Genomic DNA, 21,705 nt, shown 5'->3' with positions numbered 1-21,705 from the left:
CGGACCTGGGGAGTTTCTGCGAGGGCTGGAGAATTCATAAATTCCAACATTAATTTAAAGTGAGGGTTGGTAAAGTAGAGTTCTACTACAAATCTCTAAGATGTGACATTTTAATTTTATTTATTACGTTAACCTTGTTGCACATGAGGAATATAATATGTGGTGGTGGTGGCCTATCCCACAATATTGCTTGCCATACATTTCCATACATACAGCCACCAAATATTAATATTAACAAAAATGTATTAAATTGTTGTTGACAATAATCATTTATAAAATAGGTGGAAATAGTTCGGCTAGTTTAGTTTTACATACGGCTTTTAAACAGTGGCGGCCAGCTAATATGTGCTCCCGAGCGCCGAACAACCAACAAGATTTCCGACATGGCTAATCACAATACGAAACTCGGTTCGGTTATAATATCTCATTCAAAAGGTACCTACTTATTAAGCGCGCTTAACTTGCAGACCGACTTTGACTTGTGCCTATGTTCGTAGCAGTTCGTTTTCGATTGCGATCCAAAATTTAACTGCTTTGTCGCATATTCTGTGGAACAGTCGAAAGCGTGGGTCCATACCATTACATACTATTCTTTGCAAATAATACCATATCAAGAACGGCGTTCGGAGTTTTACCACCACATCAGAAGGAACGGTTTATTCAGTAGAAAGTTAAACTAAAACGCGTATGTTTGATATTATTGTCGATATCGTTGTTTCAATTAACCATCTGCTATTTTTCAGCGAATGTTACGCTTCTTCGATACAAGCATACAGGATAAAACTTGTCATTAAGAGATGAGTGATGGTCAGATTACTTATTATCAGTTCAGTCAGTACTCGCCGTTGCCAGGCATTGTCTCTTGAATTTAAAACTTTTCTTACTCTGAGAAAGTTTTGAAGTTTAATTGCAGGTTATATCGATCTTGTATATCAATTATTAATAAGGCATATCAATTGCATGTTATACTAATTTATGATTACTTTTGTGTTTGTTCAACGTATAAATTAAGAATGAGTTTGAATGTGGAATACATTAAGAATAATAGGTCGAGTTTTGAAAATAAAGTGATAATAAAAAATGCCGGTCCACCTAAAACCTGAACTGATAATAAAATAAGAGTGCAAATCTGGATCGAAGAAATTTACTCGATCATTTAACAAAACAATGTATAACAAAGCTTGTAGCTCTGTGCATGTGATCAATTGAATATTTTATTTTGTTTTACGTGTTTAATTTACGATGTTGATTCAGTTTAGACAATCAGCGGTGTTACTGATGTAACTCACCTTTCTGAAAAAATCAAAAAACATAATTCTTATCATTTACATTTACAAAAAGTTTTGAGCTTAAAGGTTTTAGGAAAAGTTGACATCAGAATGCAATTGGATTCAGGCTACCGTGCCTAAGGTAAACACCATAATGAGCTATTTAATAAAAATCGATACAGGTCAAATTTCCCAGAACATGATTTCAATGTGACGCTTAAAACGTATGACTTCCTAAATAAAGTTCAGTACCTAAAAGGTAAACTCTGTGCAATTTACGCCCGCGACGATTTTTCAAAAGCTAACGGCGCTTTATCAATTTTACAACTTTTTTATAGTACTTGTTTATTAGAAGACTTTCCCGAGACTGTGAAATTACTAAAACTTTTGTGCACCATTCGTGACCTTTGGAATGACCTCAGTTGAAAGCTAAAGATGTTTCTCAACGTTAAAAAGAATAAAATCTTTTAACACGTTGAGCCAGGACAGACTGAACGCACTATCAGTGTTAAGCATTGATAGAGGTCTTTGCTAAACAAAATGAACAGAGAATAGAACTTCTTTATAAATAGGTATGTACCTTTATTTAATTTATTTTATGACTTAATGTTGCAATCCGGTGAACCCCCACATATTTTGACCACCGGCCGCCACTGCTTTTAAAGCTAAGTTCAAATTATTTTCAAATATATCCATATCGTTACCCCCCACCGTCTGGACCGTCCGTTCCTCTTCACAAATGACACTTGCTGTTTTATGCTCAAAAAATATTTCCTGCTCATTATTTTCGATAGAGACCCAAAGTATCTGATAATGAAGATTCCCATCTTATCAGCCGGGAGCATCAATACTGATTCGAAATTAGTTTGAGTGAACTATTGTCGTTTATACCTATGATGTGAGAACAGTTGAAAAAAGTTTATAAGTAAAAAAAAATGGTCTTGGGCCCGAGGAGGATAAATGGCAAATAACATAATAAGAAGTACATAATATTGTATAATATGAAACAACAACAAATGAGGAAACAACAACTGAAAATATTTAAAACTAGATAATATTAGTTGTGATGTGTACAAGTGTTATTACACCACGTCAAGTTGATATAAGGTGATACATCAATCTGTTGACATTTTTAACAATAATTTAATTATTTAGAAATAACAAAAAACCTTCTTCCAGTGGTAACTATATACAGATACAAAATTGTTCAAATTAAATAATACAATATTATTATATTTACATATGTAATTTAATTAACTTTTTTTGTTGTTTTGTTTTGATGGTTAGCTAGTTGTTAATAATAAACATAATTTTATATATTTTTTAGACAAAGAAAATTCGCACCGAGAAACCAACAAATATTGGAGATAGTGCCGTTTTCCGCTGGAAACCAATTTCCAACGATATTCTCTCAACTGAAAAGAATAGTGCTTCTGGAAAAGGCAGAGAATCCTACATTCAAAGAATTACCGCAAATTCTCCATCAGCGACCACAATTACTGTTGGTCAAGCTACAACGGAATCCACAGAGCTTCCAATCACTGACGATATGCTTGATTTCATCAATAGAAGTAGTTTAGAATCAAATCCAATCGTAACAACGGAAGATGATGCTTCTGCTAGCGAGTCTTCTGAAGCATTTGTTGAAAGTGAAACAAATAATATAATAAGCAACGAATTTTCGAGATTATCTGGCAATGGTCCCACCACCGTTAGAGAATACACTTCTAACCGTCAATATGAAATTCCACCAGATCCAACGACAACCGAATTCGTTACAATAAGAACAGAAAGAATACCGACATCGACACAACGAAGACCAACAACAGTTACAACTCGTAAGCCCACTACAACGACAACAACTCGTAGGCCAACTATGACTACTACAACTCGAAGGCTAACTACCACTACAACGACAACTGCTAGGCCTACCACCACAACAACGACAACTGCTAAGCCAACTACCACTACAACGACAACTCCTAGGCCAACTACTACTACAACAACTCCCAAGCCAACTACCACTACAACCCGCAAGCCCACTACAGTTCGTACCAGGCCGCCTACTACAACTCAGAGGAGATCCACGCAACCGAGCACCACGCAGAGAAGAACCACCATCACAACGACTACAGAGGAGCCTGAAACATTTGAGGTAGAAAGAGAAGAGCCCATTCAATACCAAAGTGTCGCCGCAAGTACACAGAAACGTAGAACCGCACCTACAACAACTGAACCTAATATATTAAATGAACGATTTACCACTGTTGCGTCAGAGAAATCTACATACTCCGTTGAGGAAGATATTGCATTCTTAACCAATCTTGTAAGTAATTATAATTTAAATAACCCTTTTATCTTAGTGGCTTCCATGTTTACCTTGAAGTTGACATTAGTAGATTTCATTTTTGTTTTAAACCCCTGACACCAATTCCAACTTAGCTTTGATTTAATCACCAAAATGTCTTATTATTTTACACTTAGATCAACTATTAATACAAAACATATCAAAATTTTCAAAATAGTTTTGTAAAAGCGTGACAATCATCAATGATAAAAATTATTTTATTATTCATGTAATATGTCATACATTCTGAGGTTTGCTCACATTAGTCATATATCATTTTAATGTTGCAGAAGAAGCTTGTCCTGAGTGGAAATCAGAACAAGGAGCAATCATTAGCCAACCGAGTGATAGCAATGGCTGTGGAAAAGAACTTGGCTGAACTTCGTGCATCGGTGACATCTTCTACCACAACTACCACTACAACCACCACCACCACAACAACCACCACAACAACTACACCTCCCCCTCCCCCTCCGACCCGACCCCCCGCCAGAAATCCATCAAGAGGCGCCAAACAAATCACTAACAAAGGAGTCCAATCAAATAACCCTAACAATCTAGATCAAGCAACTCGAGACAAAGCTCTACAAGATGACATACTTCAATTCCAAAATGATGCCAAACTTTTACAGTCTTTACTAAGTCTTACCGGACAGAACCTTCCAAAAATAAATCTACCCCAGCAACAGAGCAGCGCAGCCCCTTTGAAACCATCAGGAAAGAATCCTGCTGTTGAGGCTGCTGATTTGAAATTCTTACAAAGTCTATTGGCATCGCCGTCTCCACTGAATAACATTGAGGCTAATAGTGATATCTTGAAGCAGTTAGCATCAACGGCTCGTCCGACACCTAAAAGAGTCACCACCACTGAGAAGAGAATTTCGCCCACTACTACACAAGCACCAGTTCCGACAGAATCCTTACCTTCTTCCATAGATGATGATCTCAAGAAATTTCAAAAAGATACGCAACTCCTTCAAAGCTTGTTAAAGATACAGGGAGCAGGAGAATCAAGTGAGCTCACCAGAGATAAAGCTCTGGCTGCATTGATTGCACAGTCCAACAAACAGGCGGTTGGAACCAAGGCGCCTGCCACTCTCAGCACTGAGTATGGAAAGACTAATGAAGCCATTTTAGCAGCACTTTTGAAGGAACAAGGATTTGGACCAACTACACCACAGGAGCAGCTGAGATTAGCGGTATGAAAATTTATTCTCATTCATGTAAAATAAATACAGAGAAACTCTCTTATGTTCTTACCTTTGGAGGTTTTATGCTCTATAGCAGAGGTTCCCAAAGTGGTCTATATGGACCCCCAGGGGTCGATATTGGCTTGCTGGGGGTCTATGTCAGCGAGACAAAAATTTGGGGGTCCACGAGATTAAATGGGGGTACATACGAGAGGACACCCATTTACCTCAACTTAAAGATAGTTGCCAATAAAAATGTGCGGCGAAAAAATGAAGACAATGTTGGTAGTTCTTATTCGAAGTATGATACAGTTAAAAGTGACCGAGGAGGATAGGGTCCCATTAGCGCAGTTGGTAGAGCATTGTCCCGGAAAGACAAGGGTCCTGGGTTCGAGTCCCAGATGTGACCGTTTCCTTTTCTGATTTTTCTGTTTCAGATTTTCGTTTAAAAATCACTAATATTGTCTTCAATATTTCAATATTTAGGAGTTCCGTAAATGACACAATACACCTAACACAAATAACACAGTTTACGTAATACTAATAATAGACTGAGAAATTACTTATTTGATATTTGTATGTTTATATATTGTAAAATTGTTTATTGAGGTATATAAATAGAGTCTACGTTCCTTTTCTCGTCAGAATTAATATATTGAACCAAAACATTGCAAATTGGAAGCCCCAAATTTTCCTAGTTTCCCAACTTGTTTTTGAAAAACGTCCAAGGTAATATTTAGATGTACTTCACACAGACTTCAAAACTACGTTTGAGGACATTTGGACAGTGGAAATGGAATGTTGAAGAATCGGTTATCATATGACAAGAAGAACTGATTGGAATAAGCGCTAACATAGAACTTAAGGGGCAGTTCTGTAGGGCCAGCTACAGAAAGAAATTCCAGTTGTTTATCATGCTCCATTTTCATTTGGTGTAATACCTAACAAGGGCGCCCCTGTCTGCACAATGCAAAAACAGAGGAACTATATCGCCACCCAGTTGTAGGGCAGGTAAGGGAAGGGAATCTTTTTACAAAAAAAATTAATGATTATCACATGGGACGTTAATAAGTTTAGGAAAATTCAATATTCGGCAGTTAGGGGGTCTACGGAAAAAAAACAATTTGGCAAGTGGTCTACGGGGCAAAAAAGTTTGGGAACCTCTGCTCTATAGGTAACCCACTTGCACGTCGCGGGTGTAAACTGTGCACTCTAATGTTCAAATTGAGACGTACAGAATTCAATACTTAATTTGTGTGAAAGCACTATGAAACAATACATGATTATTTCTTTTTACTGAGAGCTCGGTTGTAATATTTTCTTCTGTTACATAGGTTGTTTATAAGAATGAGGAAGAGGTTACAAAAAATCTATAAAAAAACAAGCATTGATTTGGATATATACAGAGGCGGATTTGCCCTTAGGCTTATGTAGGCCCGGGCCTAGGGCGGCCAGATATTAGGGGCGGCCAATCGTGACAAAAAAGTCACAGATGATAACAAGAAATTACTTCCTAAATATTCTACGTACGAAATAGCGATATGCAAGAGCGTGTTCACACACAGCGCACAGCGCACGACAATCGACAATTATACAGTATTGAACTAGCGAATTTAGCAAGCGTATTTTTTTACATTAATTCCACACAGGAGGCTTTGAGGAAAATATTTTCCCTCACGACCTATGTCATCTTAGGTGATGCTGTGTGGAGGGTCTTTTTAAGGAAGGGAAGGATAGGAAGATCTGAAAAGGAAAATGTATGAGGGGTGGGTAGGAATCTGGGGATTAGTGTGTCCAGGAGTGACATACGTATGAATACATCCCTCCAACTGCGGTGCAAGGCGATGGGTCAAGATAGTCCGGCTGGAAAGGTCAAAAGGCCTCCCTCACCCAGTCTCTCTCGATCCGGCCCGCCACGCACCAGGTGTGCAGACGTATCCGCCGCCAAGACCTGGACAAATCTCACCCCATGAACCATGAATGATAATGGCGGGAAAATTAAAACGGTTTTGACCCTAGGAACTTACTGAAAAGTTTGGATACTCCTGGTCAATATGATGGGTACTGAGAAAGGGGCGGCTACATGGTCTGGGGCCTTAGGGCCTAGGGCGGCCAAGACTGCAAATCCGCCTCTGGATATATACCATAAATATATAGAGATTAGGGACATCGCATGATCCACCTCGATCTCTAGAATAAAATTTTTTTTTTTACCAAAATAGCTGAAGATTTAAAATAAAAATATTTTTAAATACATCTATTTGGATTCCACTTTTGTTTTCACATTCTCGATGACAATGCATTCTACAACTTTTGGTGGTAATCACGTACACACATGCGGAGATATAATCATTTCTCTGAAATTGGATGATATTATAGCAGTTAATATACAAAATAAATTTCGGTCCTGTGTAGGAAAAATGTAGTAAATGCTGATCGGGTGATCAGCATTTGGCGAGGATGGTAGAGTTTTTGACTCCAGTTCCTGGGTAGGAGGGTTCAATACTCAGTCATACCAATAAAAAACCAATAATGTGTTTTTAATAAAAATGTATGTATTGTTAACTAAATGTAAATGTAAATGAATCTTGTAAATGATATTTCCAGGCTCTACTGAATCAAGTGATCGTAACACCAAAGCCCCGTCCCAGAACGACCCCACGTCCAACCCAACCACCGAGACAGGCCCGCCCCGTTTTAGACGGCCTCTCTTGGCTTTGGCAGCAATGGCAGCAGACTGGGAGTGCCGTGGGGGGAAGTGGGGCAACTGGAGGCAGCGGGGCCAGTGGGACCAGCGTGGCTAGTGGAGACAGTGTGGCCAACAGACCCCGGCCTGCCGCTCCCTCCTCAGGGGGAGGGTTCCTCTTCGGCTCAGGCCCGTTTGTGGGCAATGCTGAGGATTCTACTAATATAAGACCCTCTAGAGAGGGCAGCAGGGTTTGTTGAATTTCTAACCATTTTTCTTAATTATTTCACCGAAGTTTAAAAGCTTTTATTTTGAAGGCTTGCTCTAATTTTATTAATTATTATATATTTTTGACTATGTCGTCGTACACATAATTTTTGAGGATGCCTTTGGAGTGTCTTCAAAAAAAGAAAGGTGTTATCCGGATGTAGAAGGGACTTACACTGATAAGTCCACTGCCCAAATCAATTAAGATCTTCACTCCATACCTTCATAGTCATTAACTTTTTTTTGACAAATTTTGAAACAAGTTTTACCTATGTCGTGACAACAATATTTTTTACTGTATTAGATTATGCATGTTTCCCAGGAACCCATTTTGGTTTGATTGCATGATTACCTGCTTGTTTCCTTTAGGGATACATGTTGTATGAAACAAACACTGGACCAGATCAAGAATGAAAATGCTAATTTGCTTTCCACGCCAAGACAAATACTATATACCCATTAAAAATAATTTTACAAATTCAATGACTCAGGACTTGGAAAATCGAATGCTAAGACAATGCCAACAGACAATACTAGTTTAGTTGCACTAAATAGTATGGCTTTTTAGTGTTTTAGATTCCCTGTTAGACAAAAGACTACAATGACAATGCTTATTAACAATTAATGCCTTGCAAACAGGAATATTGAAATGAGCATATTGTATTACACAGATAATGCAACTTTGATTAATTAGAAGGATAGAATGGTATGCATCCAGTTTTTCCACTAGGTCACCCATCGTTACGAAATGTTTATGTTGATTATTCCTCTCGAAGGTGATTAAAGAGCGTTGAAAAAACTTGATAACATTAATTATTAATCCCTAATAAATAAATAATATAATTTTTTTTAATATTTCTCAATATTTTATGAGCCTTTTTCTTATTTTTTTTGTTGTTTGTAAGAGTGATTTTAATATTAAAATGAAAAAATCCGTTCATGTGTTGTATTGCTCTTTTATGAATCTTATGATTAGAAACTTACCACCAGAAACCTTTACCTTCAAATGAAACACTAATATTCTTGCTACAGAATTGTTTTGGCGTGATTTTTTTCTTCCTAAATGAATTTGAAAGCTTTTGTGTGCCATATGAAAATAAATAAAATATCTTACAGTGAAAATGTAATGAAACTTCATTTGGGATTGAATGATTTGTCAATCAGGTTCCTCTGCCTCCTCCTCAAGTTGTGGATTCTGCAGAAAACGGCCCCGGTAGGGGGCAACTAGTCACGGCTGCTGTTAATGTTACCAGAGCCTTTTCACAGTTTCTCGGAGCGGCCATACAGGTTCTTTTAAACTTTAATTCATTGGTTATCTACCCCTGTACATGGTAAAACTCAGAGCTAAAAAGTGCCACCCGAAAGCACCTGTTCAGATGAAGGCTGATACTAAACATGCAAGTTGATGCAAGGCATTCAGCGTTGACCGCAAACCATCACCGTGTATGTCACATAACCGTGAATGTCACATCGCCGTGTTTGTCACATCTAGGTGTATGTCACATCTACTCTACGTGTATGTGACATCATCGTCTATGTCACATCACCGTGTATGACATAACTAAACATAACTGTGTTTTTCATATTTAGGTGAATATCACATCACTGTGTATGTTACATTACTGTGTATGTCGCATCACCATTTTTGTCACATCTACTCTACATCTATGTTTCATCCGGCATAAGTCACCCCGAAATGCAATTCGATAGTACCTAGAAGCATGAATCGGTAGAATTCAAATGAATTTTTTTAAATGCAAGGGAATTGTTCCACAATGAAAACTATTTCACCGCGCATCTCAAATTTTAATGTGCCGCGTTTGCGTAAAATGCTGCAGGTTTTAGTCTCTCCAGTAAAGTGACTAAATATGATTTATGCGGTGAAGGATTGCTGTCGACGATGGGGTTGACAGGCCTGTTGTCACCGGAAGACAAATCATGGTCGAATTAGAACTATCAGTCAGGACTGACACACTTTGTCCTACTGACAAACCGTTTCTAAAAGCGGGCAAACTACTGATGACTGTATTGCATGTGAGGGTTTTGAAATAATTAATATAAAATTTGAACCTAACACTGGGCTGGCAAAGGATTCCTCATAAAAAAGCTTTATTCTAGAAATAATTTTTTTGCATAGTTATTTTTTATCTATTGTATTTTATATCCACTTCCTATAAAAAATAAATAATACTTATTAAATTGATAACCTAAAAATATTATATAAGAATGAAAAAATAACCTTTTCGTAGAATAAGTTTCATTTGCTTCATATTTTCTAAATGTTATAAATAACCATACTAACAAGGAAATTTTATAAAGCTTATGAGGTTATATCTCTACAGGGTGTTGGATTAATGTTTTAACAATCAATCTCTAAAAAACAACCCTATTACGATCTAATAAACCCGACAGAAACAATAACCAATAAAATTATGATAAAAAATTCATATTTTATAACCTTTTAGTTTGATGATTTTTAATATATTTTTTCGACATCTAGGGAGCTGCTTCAACGTTTCAAAACGTTGTAAGGGCCGGACAAAGAGTTGCAGGAAACTACATAAGCAACGGATCTGGATAAGAACAAGTCGAAACACAACATTTCTTGAAGAATTCACGACACTCAATCACTTATATTTTTGTAATATAGTATTGAATAAATGGATTGAAGTGGTGTCATTATTAACCTGTGGAAACCCAATAATGAATGCATGATTAAATTATTAGATAAGTTGATTTGTCTAGTTAAGTCGTTTGATAACAATTATGAAATAATTGTCTGAACTGAATGTTTCATTTGATGGTTGTGAATACTATGATAAATGTGTATACTTATTTTTTTTTACTTCTATAAATATTCGTCTTACTCCTGTGTTGGTTTTTTTAACATTAATTCCAACCTTAAACTTGAATTTTAAAAAATCTTTCAAATTTTGTCGATATTTAAAAATAATTCTCACACACTTTAATATATTTTTCTATGTGCCATTAACGCACATATTTTTTATTGGCTGTACAATTATTAAATAAATTTTTACCTTGCTTACTTGTTTTACAAGTCATCATTTTAATTATAAGTTAGCTTGTCTTTTACTATTTGTAAGTTAACGCAGAAATGTGATTTAAATTAATTTAAGGCATATGAAACTGTATGATTAAATACATCTTGAAAACAATGTAAATTGACACACATTCATACAAAAGTCAAATAATTTTATTTAAAGACGCACTATTTTTCCACTATGTCTTTATTTAAAAATAAAATGTATTGAAATGAATATATTAAGAATGGGTTGTTTCGCAGAATTTAAACAATTCATCAAATTTTAAAGTTGATTTTAAAGTTCTGTGAAGGTTCTATTCAAGTTCTGTTATTAAATCATCATTGGTCAGTTGTTTCACACAGCTGAAATGATGAAAGAACTTGAATAGAACCTTCACAGAACTTGAAAATCAACTTTGAAATTTGATGAATTATTCAAATTCTGTGAAACAACCTGTCCTAAATCTTATTTCAATTCCATATTATGATCTGCAAACGTATATTTGTTTCTTCTTGTCTATTGGCACCTTATTTAGTTTATTTTTCCCTTTTCAATCTAAAAAACAAAACTTTGTAAATGTGATATTTTGTATAAAAGTGATGAAAATAATATTTTTGGATTCTTTTTTAGTATGCAAAATATATGTTTCATATCAAAATATATATTTTTTCACCAGTATTCATATATTCACATATTTTACGTCAATATATAGTTATGTTGTACATATTACTTTTTGGGAGGTTTTGAAATCTCGTACTTTTAACAGCAATATTAGTTTTGAATTAATTTATTTACTCTACTTCCTAGATAAGGGAAATTATTGGTTGGTGCTTAATTAATCATTTAAATTTACATGACACCAACAAATGTTTCAAAAACATTGTTATGATAATAAGCTATTGATAAATTTATAAAAGGTAATTGGTAACATCCTTGAAATATCATGAAAAAGGTATATTAGGCTAAAAAAAAAATCACAGCAATTAACTTAAGTATGATTCTGCCACAAACAAGTGCAATAAAAAAGTTACCTAAACCCATATAATGGCCTCTTGCCATATTTTAGTCAAATTATAACATTTAGTTAGTACTAATTAGTTGACTTCTATTTGTTACATGGTAAAAATCTCACTTTGTAATAATTTATTGTAAATATATAGGCACAGGTTACTTTTGTTAGCAACTATTACTTTTATATTAAATGCCTATTGCTTGCTAAACCCTTAATATGTTGGGCCTTACATTTAACAAATACTGTTAATATGTTGGGCTTTACATTTAACAAATACTGTTAATATGTTGGGCTTTACATTTAACAAATACTGTTAATATGTTGGGCTTTACATTTAACAAATACTGTTAATATGTTGGGCTTTACATTTAACAAATACTATTAATATGTTTGACTTTACATTTAACGAATACTGTTAATATGTTGGGCTTTACATTTAATAAATACTGTTAATATGTTGGGCTTTACATTTAACAAATACTGTTAATATATTGGGCTTTAGATTTAACAAATACTGTTAATATGTTGGGCTTTACATTTAACAAATACTGTTAATATGTTGGGCTTTACATTTAACAAATACTGTTATTATGATTATTTCGAAGGGTTTTTTCCTAATTAGTAATTACTAATTACATTTATGTGATGATTTTATAATGGATAGCATAATCAAAATCTAGCTAATAATTTGTGCACATATATTTTTAAGTTTTTAAATTACTATTTCTCACTTTATGTAGGTATCAAAATAATCTACAATCTTTGCTGGGACATCTGGCAATTAATAATTATTTATTTATTCTATTTAGTAATTTTGTAAAAATAAAAATGAGTTAATTTAGAAATTAATTTTCATGCATGCTTTGGCAGTGTTTAGTCATTAGAGTGATTTATCTTCTTTCTTGTAAATAAACTTGAAAGTGTAAATAAAATTTAACTGTATGATTAATTAATAAATAAACATTTTTACGAAAACAATGTAATTATTCCCATACCTGTATGAAGAATTTAGCAAAAATCTTCTACTGGTCGTGATTTTTGATTTTGAAAGCGGGGATCGAACCTCGGTTCTTCACGACGACAGTCGGGCGCTCTGCCTCTAGACCGCGAAGCTGAGTTTGGAGAGCGACCTAAACTAGGTATATAATATTAGCTAGGCTCCAATAGCGAAATGATCACGGTTTTTCGTGATGGTCAAGAGTCGGTTTTACTCCGGTCCTCGAAATTGCATGACGCGCGTAAAGAAGTTTCACTTCAATAATTGTAATACATAGTTCGTTATGCACCAATTTGCATTCAAATCATTTAAAAAGTTAGTCATACAATTCAATTTGGGAGGCGGGTATGGGTTCCGCCGCCCAGGGAACCATTCAGGACTCTATGACCCATGGCCTTGCTACGCAGTTGCAGGGATGCATTCGAACGTCCGTCGCTCCTGGACACACTGACTCCCAGATATTATCCACCCCTCACACCTTTCCTTTCCCAGAATCTTCATCTCCTTCCGTTCTTCCCTCCACACACCATTCCCAAAGATGACAGGGAAATTATTTTCCCGAGAATCTCCTGTATAGAGCTAATGTAAAAAAAAAACAAGATGACTGCCAGGCAATTTTCCCCTCACACTCGATTTGGCTACAATGCCATTCATACAAATCGAACCAATGCTCTGTCCAGGGCTAGTAAGGTCATTGTTAAGGAGTGACATCAGATGGTCATAAATTGCTTGTATTTTTAAGCCAAACTCATTTGCGAGATTGATTGAACTTTAAATTACGAATAACATAATTGAGTAAAGTTTGTATTCCTTTTTATGATGTAGGTATTATAAGTTGGTAACTTTCTGTCACATTTCGAACACATCGAATGAATACTTAAACGATATTAAGCACTTTCAGTATAGTCAATTTCCTTCTTTTCGAAGATTATGTACACGAAAAACATTAATAACTAGCTTCCGTAGTTCACAATCTTACTTCTGTTTTTTTAAAAATAAATGAACTCGAATCTGCACTGTGTTCTTGCTATTGTTCCAAATTTCAAACACCCTTTCAGCAAGGTAAAAGCAAGGTGCACCCTTTCGTAAGGGATAAGTAGGAACTGGATAAATGACATCCCGGTAGGAATTATGCATATTCTCATTTTCCAAACCAAACAAATGTATTCTGTATGGATTTCAGCAGGTCAAAAATCTACACTGGATATCGGAAATTAACAGGCAAGTTAGTAGGAATCTAAATAAATTACAAAAGTTGTTTTTAAATAATCATGAGTCCGGAAAATATCATAGATTACCAATGCGTGGTCTAATTTCCGTATCACAATAACATTAATTCAGTACCTACCCAACAGAAGCCGTGGACACCCATGAATCAAAAGCTGCTTCTGATTTCAAGAAACTATGGCGGATTAAGGATCTGCACAGAAAATTTGAATATTAAATTACTAATTAATTCATGAACGTAAAGGTATCTTGTGGCATCGTAAATAATTTCTTCGATAAGGTACGTATCACGCGAGCTCTGTGGGTCTGTGCGTGTCAAAAGAGAATGACTTATTTGATTTGTTGACATCCTGCAATCCTACTGATTCTGATAAGTCACCAATGTCATCAATGTAAAATGTATAAAAATGATCGTGTTTGGTTTCAGAAAATTATACATTTTGTAGGTACCTACCCTTAAGTTTTACAGTAGTGACGCCCTTATTGCATAGTTAAGTATGTCGATCTGTACCTGGTTTTTCACAGGTTTAAGCTAATGAAAATACGTCAATGCATTAATTCCAAGTTCCAAGGTACTCTTGAACGTAATTACATATTTAAAATTCTGTTGCAACAATATGTTTGTATTTCGTTCAAGGAATTGACTGTCACGAATTGAATGACCGAAGGATTATTGCGTAACATGGTCAAATAAACAATTTAAAATAGTTATTACATGTAGGTAACATTGATAATATTTACCATTCATATCAAGGTCGTGTTAATTTATTGGGTGGTGACATTTTGTATCCATTTCCTTCATGGTTTAAGACTCGATACCTCTTGCAGCAATACACAGAATTAAAATGCAGTAGATAATTTATCCACAGACAATTGTATACTTGAATAACGTAATATTATTCTATAAATCAGTAATTCATCAAATATCAAAAAAGTGTTAAATACCTCAGTATGAAAATTGTGAACCAAACGTATTGTTAGGCAAGGTTAGTGTACCGCTTATCCGACTCTGATACATACAGATAATGGATCATAGATTACATTATTAATGCTGTACCGACTCGGGTCTGATGTAAGGTTTTGTGTTCGAAATTCATTAAAATTGACAGTGCAATTTTTATTTTTTTTTATTGATACGACAACATTAATTATTTAAAAACATTATTTGATAATGTGGGCAATATAATAAATTAGATCCACATGGGTATTGTATCGACTTCGTTTGAGGTTATTTGTAAAATTTTTAGTTGCATCCGAATTCATGGAAAAAGTTCGAATTTTATGTTGGTGTTTTGTATTGAATCGTAATGGGTTCGATGAGATGAAGAAGAAACTTTTTGGATTGGTTAAGTTGATGAACTTTATTTATTGTAACGAAATTTGGTTTTTTAGGTGTCAATATGAAATTGGACAAGCACGAATTTCACGTAGGTACCTACCATTATTAAATAAACTACCTTAATTACTTATGTACATACGAAAATACATATATGCTAATTTCCAATTTCAAAATATTTTAATTATACCTACCTGCTGGAATTAAAAATGTTTTTGTAAAATATATTTTAATATTAGTTTTAAGCGTGCGCAAAACAAATTTCACGTTATCCATTTTCTTATATGTATATTTTCATGCTATAACATCTGGATAGTAAAATAACATTTTTTTACCTGAAATTTATTTTTAAAAATCTATAACAAATTACCACACATTAAAGCGCGTTGCGTTTGAAATTAACCCGAAAAAATATTCACATAACAAAAAGTGTACCAATTTTTGTTTTGAAATTTGCGCCAAAATACTGAATTAGGCAGGTATTTTGTCAAACCTAACTTTTCTTTTTTCCGATAGAAAAATTTTCAAATTAATTTTCCACCTATGCAAATCTTGTAGGTGTAATTTAATTTAAGTGTAATTATCTCCATGTGTTTTTTCGTCCACGTGTACAGCGCCTTTGGAGGTGATTTTTCACAAAAACGGCACCATATAAATTACCCAATTTTTATTAGACAGTGTTGAAATACACGCATCTTTAATTTCCTCGGTGACCGGATAAATCATCACAATGATAATTCATCACATCTTTAAAAAGTTAATATAAAGTCATGGAAAGTAATTAAACAAAAACTTTATTAACTGCGTTAAGTAGGTTAGGTTAGGTTAGGCTAATTTTTTTTTAATTGTTTCTAATGACTTTATATAACTTTTTAAAAGTGTGTTGATTTGTCACTGTGTTGAGCTATCATGGAACCAATTTCCTCATAAACCTTTTTATTATTTGTTAATTTGATTAACATTGCATAACCTCAACAAAAAAAGATGATCAAATATTTTTGTCAGGTACTATTAAACTTTAAATATTTTTACCTGAGCGAAATTCAGTTCAATGTCTCGAAGGATTTATTTCACGTACATAATGTTATTAATTTTTGGTTAGCTACCCATTAGAACGAAAACCAAATAAAAATTTAATACAACAAATCACTACTCACGAGCAACGAATATGTTTAATATTATAAACATAGGTACATCGACTCCATTCGTGTATTTGCCGCAGAAAGCACAATGAGGTTTGTACAATCGTGACTAATTGCGGGTCTACGTTTACAATAGAACAAAGACATAAAACCACAACTAAAGCGCAATAAATATCTTCTATGTACTGCTACAGTTTCACAGGAAACGAGTTTTTGTCTTTTGACTTCTTTAGTCTCTTAACTAAATAATATCTTTAATGTGAGCAACTAATAATAATAGTAATTCAGGTAGGTAATGTTCTTTGTTATACATACATTCAAATCTAAGGTTATTTGCAAGGACAATCTTAGTACATTCTAACTAACCCACAACACTCTTATTTACATGTTAAAATAATATCTATTATGTACCTACTAATTGCTTAATGATGTAGTTTTGTATTGAATTGTTTTTTTCATGACTCAATGTGAAAAGTAAACTTTATGACCCTTTTATGGTCAATAATTTATTTTGTCCAGTTATAATAATATAATACCAAGTTCCTTTGATAAATAAATGATTTTTAAACATATTTTTAACTCAATTACTCCGAAGGGTTGGAGACGATATTGATAAATCATAAAGACACATAAAAATAATTTATTAGTATGTCGGCTTAGATAAAGCGTTCTTTAGATGACATTTAACAAACTTACAAAACGACTTTATGGACTTTAAAATTTTAAAGTTAATTTTAATATTTGGTAAAGGTTCTATTTAAATTATGTTAATATATAATTTTTTGGCCAGTTGTTTCACATAACTGACATAATAACAGAACTTGAGTGGAACTTTCACAGAACTTGAAAATTATCTTTAAAAATTGATGAATGTTATATTATTTAGAAAGTTTATATACTTTGTATTGATTGTAGATGTACAAAGTAAGTAAGGAATAACTTAAATGAAGACTTATATTGTACATCAGTGCTCCGCAACCTTTTCTCACCTACGACACACCAAATTTCTTCCTAGAATTCCGCGGCACACCGAAAGCTAAAATATATAGGTATTAAATTAATTTCTTGTTTTTTATTTGAAAAGTATACATACATACATATAACTATAACATATTTATTTTTACGCAACCTTAATAATTATTATAAAATAATAATAAATTAATGAGCGATTAATTGTTAATTTAACCTGCGCTTGTTTCAATGAACACAAAAGTTTTATATTCGGCTTGATTTTTGACAGCGCAACCCGAAGTTCTTGGTCAAGACCTTTTAAGCATGACCGATTATCATTTTTAATTAATACAAGCGTTGAAAAACTTTGCTCACATAATATGTCGTTGAAAATGGAATGCTTTGACGAAAATGCGAGGATATTCTTTTTTAACGTAAATCCAGAAAACATCTAATGGATCTTCGGAGAAGTGAAGTTTTAATGTCATGTCATTATTTAAATCTGTAAATTCCTATCGAATTTGCAGAGGCAGTGCTTCTGTAGAATTTATTGCATTGGTTGCAAAAGGATTTCGAATCCAATCGTATTGTTCCGTATTAATGGAATAAAAATATTGACCAAATTTCTGCTGAAGCATACTTAAATGTTGTTGGGCCAGATCCACAGTTAATTGTTTGTTTTCAATTGTACTGTGGTAGGTCCTTTGGTACATTTCCAAACATTCTTTTTGCAACTCTTTCTGCCATAGTTCGTTATAAAGTCCAGAGTGGAAGATACTACCAGTATCGCCCTGGTGTAAGACCACCATTCAGAATTGAAACGTTGCTCCAAATGGCTTTAGCCGTGTTTAGTGACTACATCTGAATAGCCAGGTACTTCCCCACCTTCCTCTTTCCCTTCCCCACTTACCTTCAGCCTCACAACATCCCCCAATTGGGGATGCCATAGTCTCACTGGCTCCAGACGGGAGCAGATGGGACTCTTGTGAGGTATTCACTATAAAAAAAAAAAGTTCATTCAAATGCTCGAATATATCAGCCATATATGCAAGTTTGGCTATCCAGTAATTATCATTGAGGTGCTGATATAGTTCGCGCGTATTTTGATTTAAAAGAAACTCACGCACCTCGTGACGAAGCTCAAACAATCTAGCCAAAACTTTGCCTCGGGATAGCCAACGAATTTCAGTATAAAACAATAAGGATTCATATTCGACTCCCATTTCTGCACAAAGTATTCCAAAGATTCGCGAGTTTAGGGCTCTTGATTTAATTATGTTTACGATTTTAATGCATTCATTCATCGTGTTCAAAAGTTCCTCCAGTAAATTTTTGACCATCAATGCTTCGCGATACATCAGTGCAGTGCAATGCAGCAGTGTGTAAATTGTAACGTTGGATTTTTTTTGTTTTACACAAGAGACAAAACCTTACTACCCGTCATTGCCGCAGCGCCATCCGTGCAAGCAGCAATGCAATTGCTCCATTTAATATTATATATTTTGAAGAAATCATCGGTTACTTGAAAAATTTCTTCGTCGGTAGTTCGTTTTGAACCTCCTTACAAAATAAATAATGTTTATTTATTTATTTATTAATCTTAAGTTAGCTCACATCTTCGTGTGTGCTAATAGTTTTATAAACATATAAACATGTACATTGTTTGGCAAACATAATCTTTCTTTAAATATTTCACTAAAGTCACAAAAAAAGAAACATTAATAATTGAGATGGACATATTTTCTTAATTCATTTTTGAACTTAATAATATTTTCTATCACAGTGATATTTAATAAAGTTCTCGTTAACGAAACGTACAATAGCTTTCAACTGTGCTTTATTATTAATATCAGTTGTTTCGTCGATCTGAAGCGCAAACTTTTCAGCCAATAAAAGTTTTCTAATCAGTGTTCGTAATATATTGTGAATACGTCTTTTAACAGTATCGGCAGACAATCAAAAATAGACAATATTATGAAAAATATTTTGTCATTGTGTATTAAATACGTAATGATATATTGTAAAATGTCAAATTCATTGAATTTGACCGCGGCACACCTGTGTCCGGCTCACGGCACACCAGTGTGCCACGGCACACCGGTTGCGGAGCACTGTTGTACATTATAGCTACACTGTTCCTCACGTTGCGGACAAAATTAAAAAGCTTTTCTCTACGTAACAAAAAAATCTAAAATGCTCAGTACACCATAAGAATGCTTTCATCTACCATATGAACTACACAGAGAAAACCTCCTGATAATTTATTAAAAATCTTATCAAATTATTCGTATTCCTGTTAAAAACGGGAATGCAGGTCTTTAACGAATGAATTGACAGGATTCCTAACAAACTGTCGGTAAATAACGAATATATTATGCAGATATCGGGACACGAATGTTAAAAATTTTTGACATTTTCGAATTTCGTCTTTATATTTATATAAGCGCAGCTGCGTGGACACGTGTTCAGATATATTCTGAATGTACTGATAGTTTATTAGGAAATGGCGTGCCATAACAGGATTTTAATAAATAAGCCATATTCATTTTTTCTGTTTATGTTGTTGATATGCATCGTATTTTATTATGGAAACTTTTCTGATTGAAAAAAATAGTAATCTACGAGAGTCAACTCTCATTAAATGTTACCAACCTTTAAAACCGATACAATTTAAATGTACATAACTCAAGTTGACCTTATCTTCTAGGTAGGTAATTTAATTTATACTTATTTAATTTATAGACTAGAAAAATAAAGTAATTTGATTAGACGGATAAGAGAATGACCGTGGTCAAAATGAAAACACTCTGTGTTTTATACACATGTTTGTATGTACTAAGGACCTATTATACTATAAATTTTACAGTATCCTTGTAATGAAAATATTAATTACTACTATACAAACCATAATAATATGATTAATTCATTCACCAATCAAAAGTGATTCACAATGGAACCGCAAACATTCAAGTGCGTCATGTACACACCTACGTAGTTGTAATTGACGAATTACACACTTAAAAGTAGTATCGTAATATTATGTACCTAGATTACAAATGTAATTGCCCAATTACGTTGTATTTGTAAACATGAATAGCTTTCGAGAATCATGACAATTTTCTAAATAGGATAAATAAGTACACTTTTTAAGAATATTTTGACTTTCCATCGATAAGGTTTTCCCTTTTTAGGAAAGTCAAATTGACAGGATATTCCTTATTATGTATATAATATTAGGTAAATTTTGGATTATATGAATATGTACAAAGAAAATAATTGACTGTTTTTGTAATGGGAAGTAAAAAGTAAAGAATAGTGGCCGGGGTGTGAATTATTAATAATATTATTAATCTCTCGACTAGCAAGCTGGATCGCGGGATCAATTTTTATTGATTAATTTGTGTTATTTCACTATTTAAAATAATATATAGTATATTTGCGACATGTTCCAAAGTGGATGATACTCTTATTATCGCCCTGGTGTAAAACCACCATTCAGAATTGAAACGTTGCTTGAAATTGCTTTGACCGTGTTTCGTGACCAGATTTGAGTAGCCAGATTATTCCTCACCTTCCTCTTTCCCATCTCCTTCCCATCTTCACTACCTTCACCCTCACTAAATAGCCCAATTGGGGATGCCATAGTCTCACCGGCTCCAGATCGTTGAGAGCACTTAGGACTCTTGTGCGGCTTCATCTAAAAAACTAGTTTAATATTTTTTTTAATCTTCGTCAAAAAAATTGTTTGCTCTTGACTCTCCTGAAATTGGGAAATCAAGTTTAACTGATTCGTTTGCGATTTAGTGTAATATTAGGATTGTAATGGTATGCAGTGTAATAAAAAGGAGTTTAATAATATGTAGTGAAATTATATAAATTATATGAAGTGTAATAATATGGAGTGTAATAATATGTAGTGAAATTATATGAAGTGTAATAATATGGAGTGTAATATAATGTAGTGTAATTATATAAAGTGTAATAATATGAAGTGTAATAATATTGAGTGTAATAATATGGAGTGTAATTATATGGAGTGTAATAATATGGAGTGTAATGATATGGAGTGTAATAATATGCAGTGAATTAATATATTAAAATATATTTATGATCAATATGAAGATTATGATATGTCTCGGATTGCACATTGCAACCCCCGAAACAACCCCGAAAGCTTAGGACACTGGAAGAATAAAACAATAATGTATAACCAATTTTAGTAAAATTTTCATCCAAAA

The 21,705-nt window shown here is 33.8% G+C and overlaps 1 protein-coding gene across 4 annotated transcripts in view; it reads left to right on the top strand.

The window, feature by feature from the left end:
• LOC149423684 (uncharacterized) overlaps window positions 1-10,394 on the top strand; it is a 137,146-nt gene extending 126,752 nt beyond the window's left edge. For 3 of the 4 annotated variants that reach the window (XM_089631737.1, XM_089631739.1, XM_089631741.1), the window contains 5 exons: window positions 2,596-3,594; window positions 3,906-4,814; window positions 7,413-7,742; window positions 8,923-9,045; window positions 10,259-10,392. In XM_089631737.1, coding sequence (XP_089487863.1) covers window positions 2,596-3,594; window positions 3,906-4,814; window positions 7,413-7,742; window positions 8,923-9,045; window positions 10,259-10,339 — 2,442 coding nt within the window. In that variant the 3' untranslated portion in view covers window positions 10,340-10,392. Of the gene's footprint in view, window positions 1-2,595; window positions 3,595-3,905; window positions 4,815-7,412; window positions 7,743-8,922; window positions 9,046-10,258 lie in introns of all 4 variants that reach the window. The other variant, XM_089631740.1, reaches the window with a different exon arrangement.
• Window positions 10,395-21,705: the final 11,311 nt, after the last annotated feature.

The sequence above is a fragment of the Hesperophylax consimilis genome, chromosome 5, assembly GCF_061612785.1.
Source record: "Hesperophylax consimilis isolate HC1 chromosome 5, BYU_Hcon_1.0, whole genome shotgun sequence".
Taxonomy (NCBI): Eukaryota; Metazoa; Arthropoda; class Insecta; order Trichoptera; family Limnephilidae; genus Hesperophylax; species Hesperophylax consimilis.
This window is presented reverse-complemented; position numbering and strand designations above follow the sequence as displayed.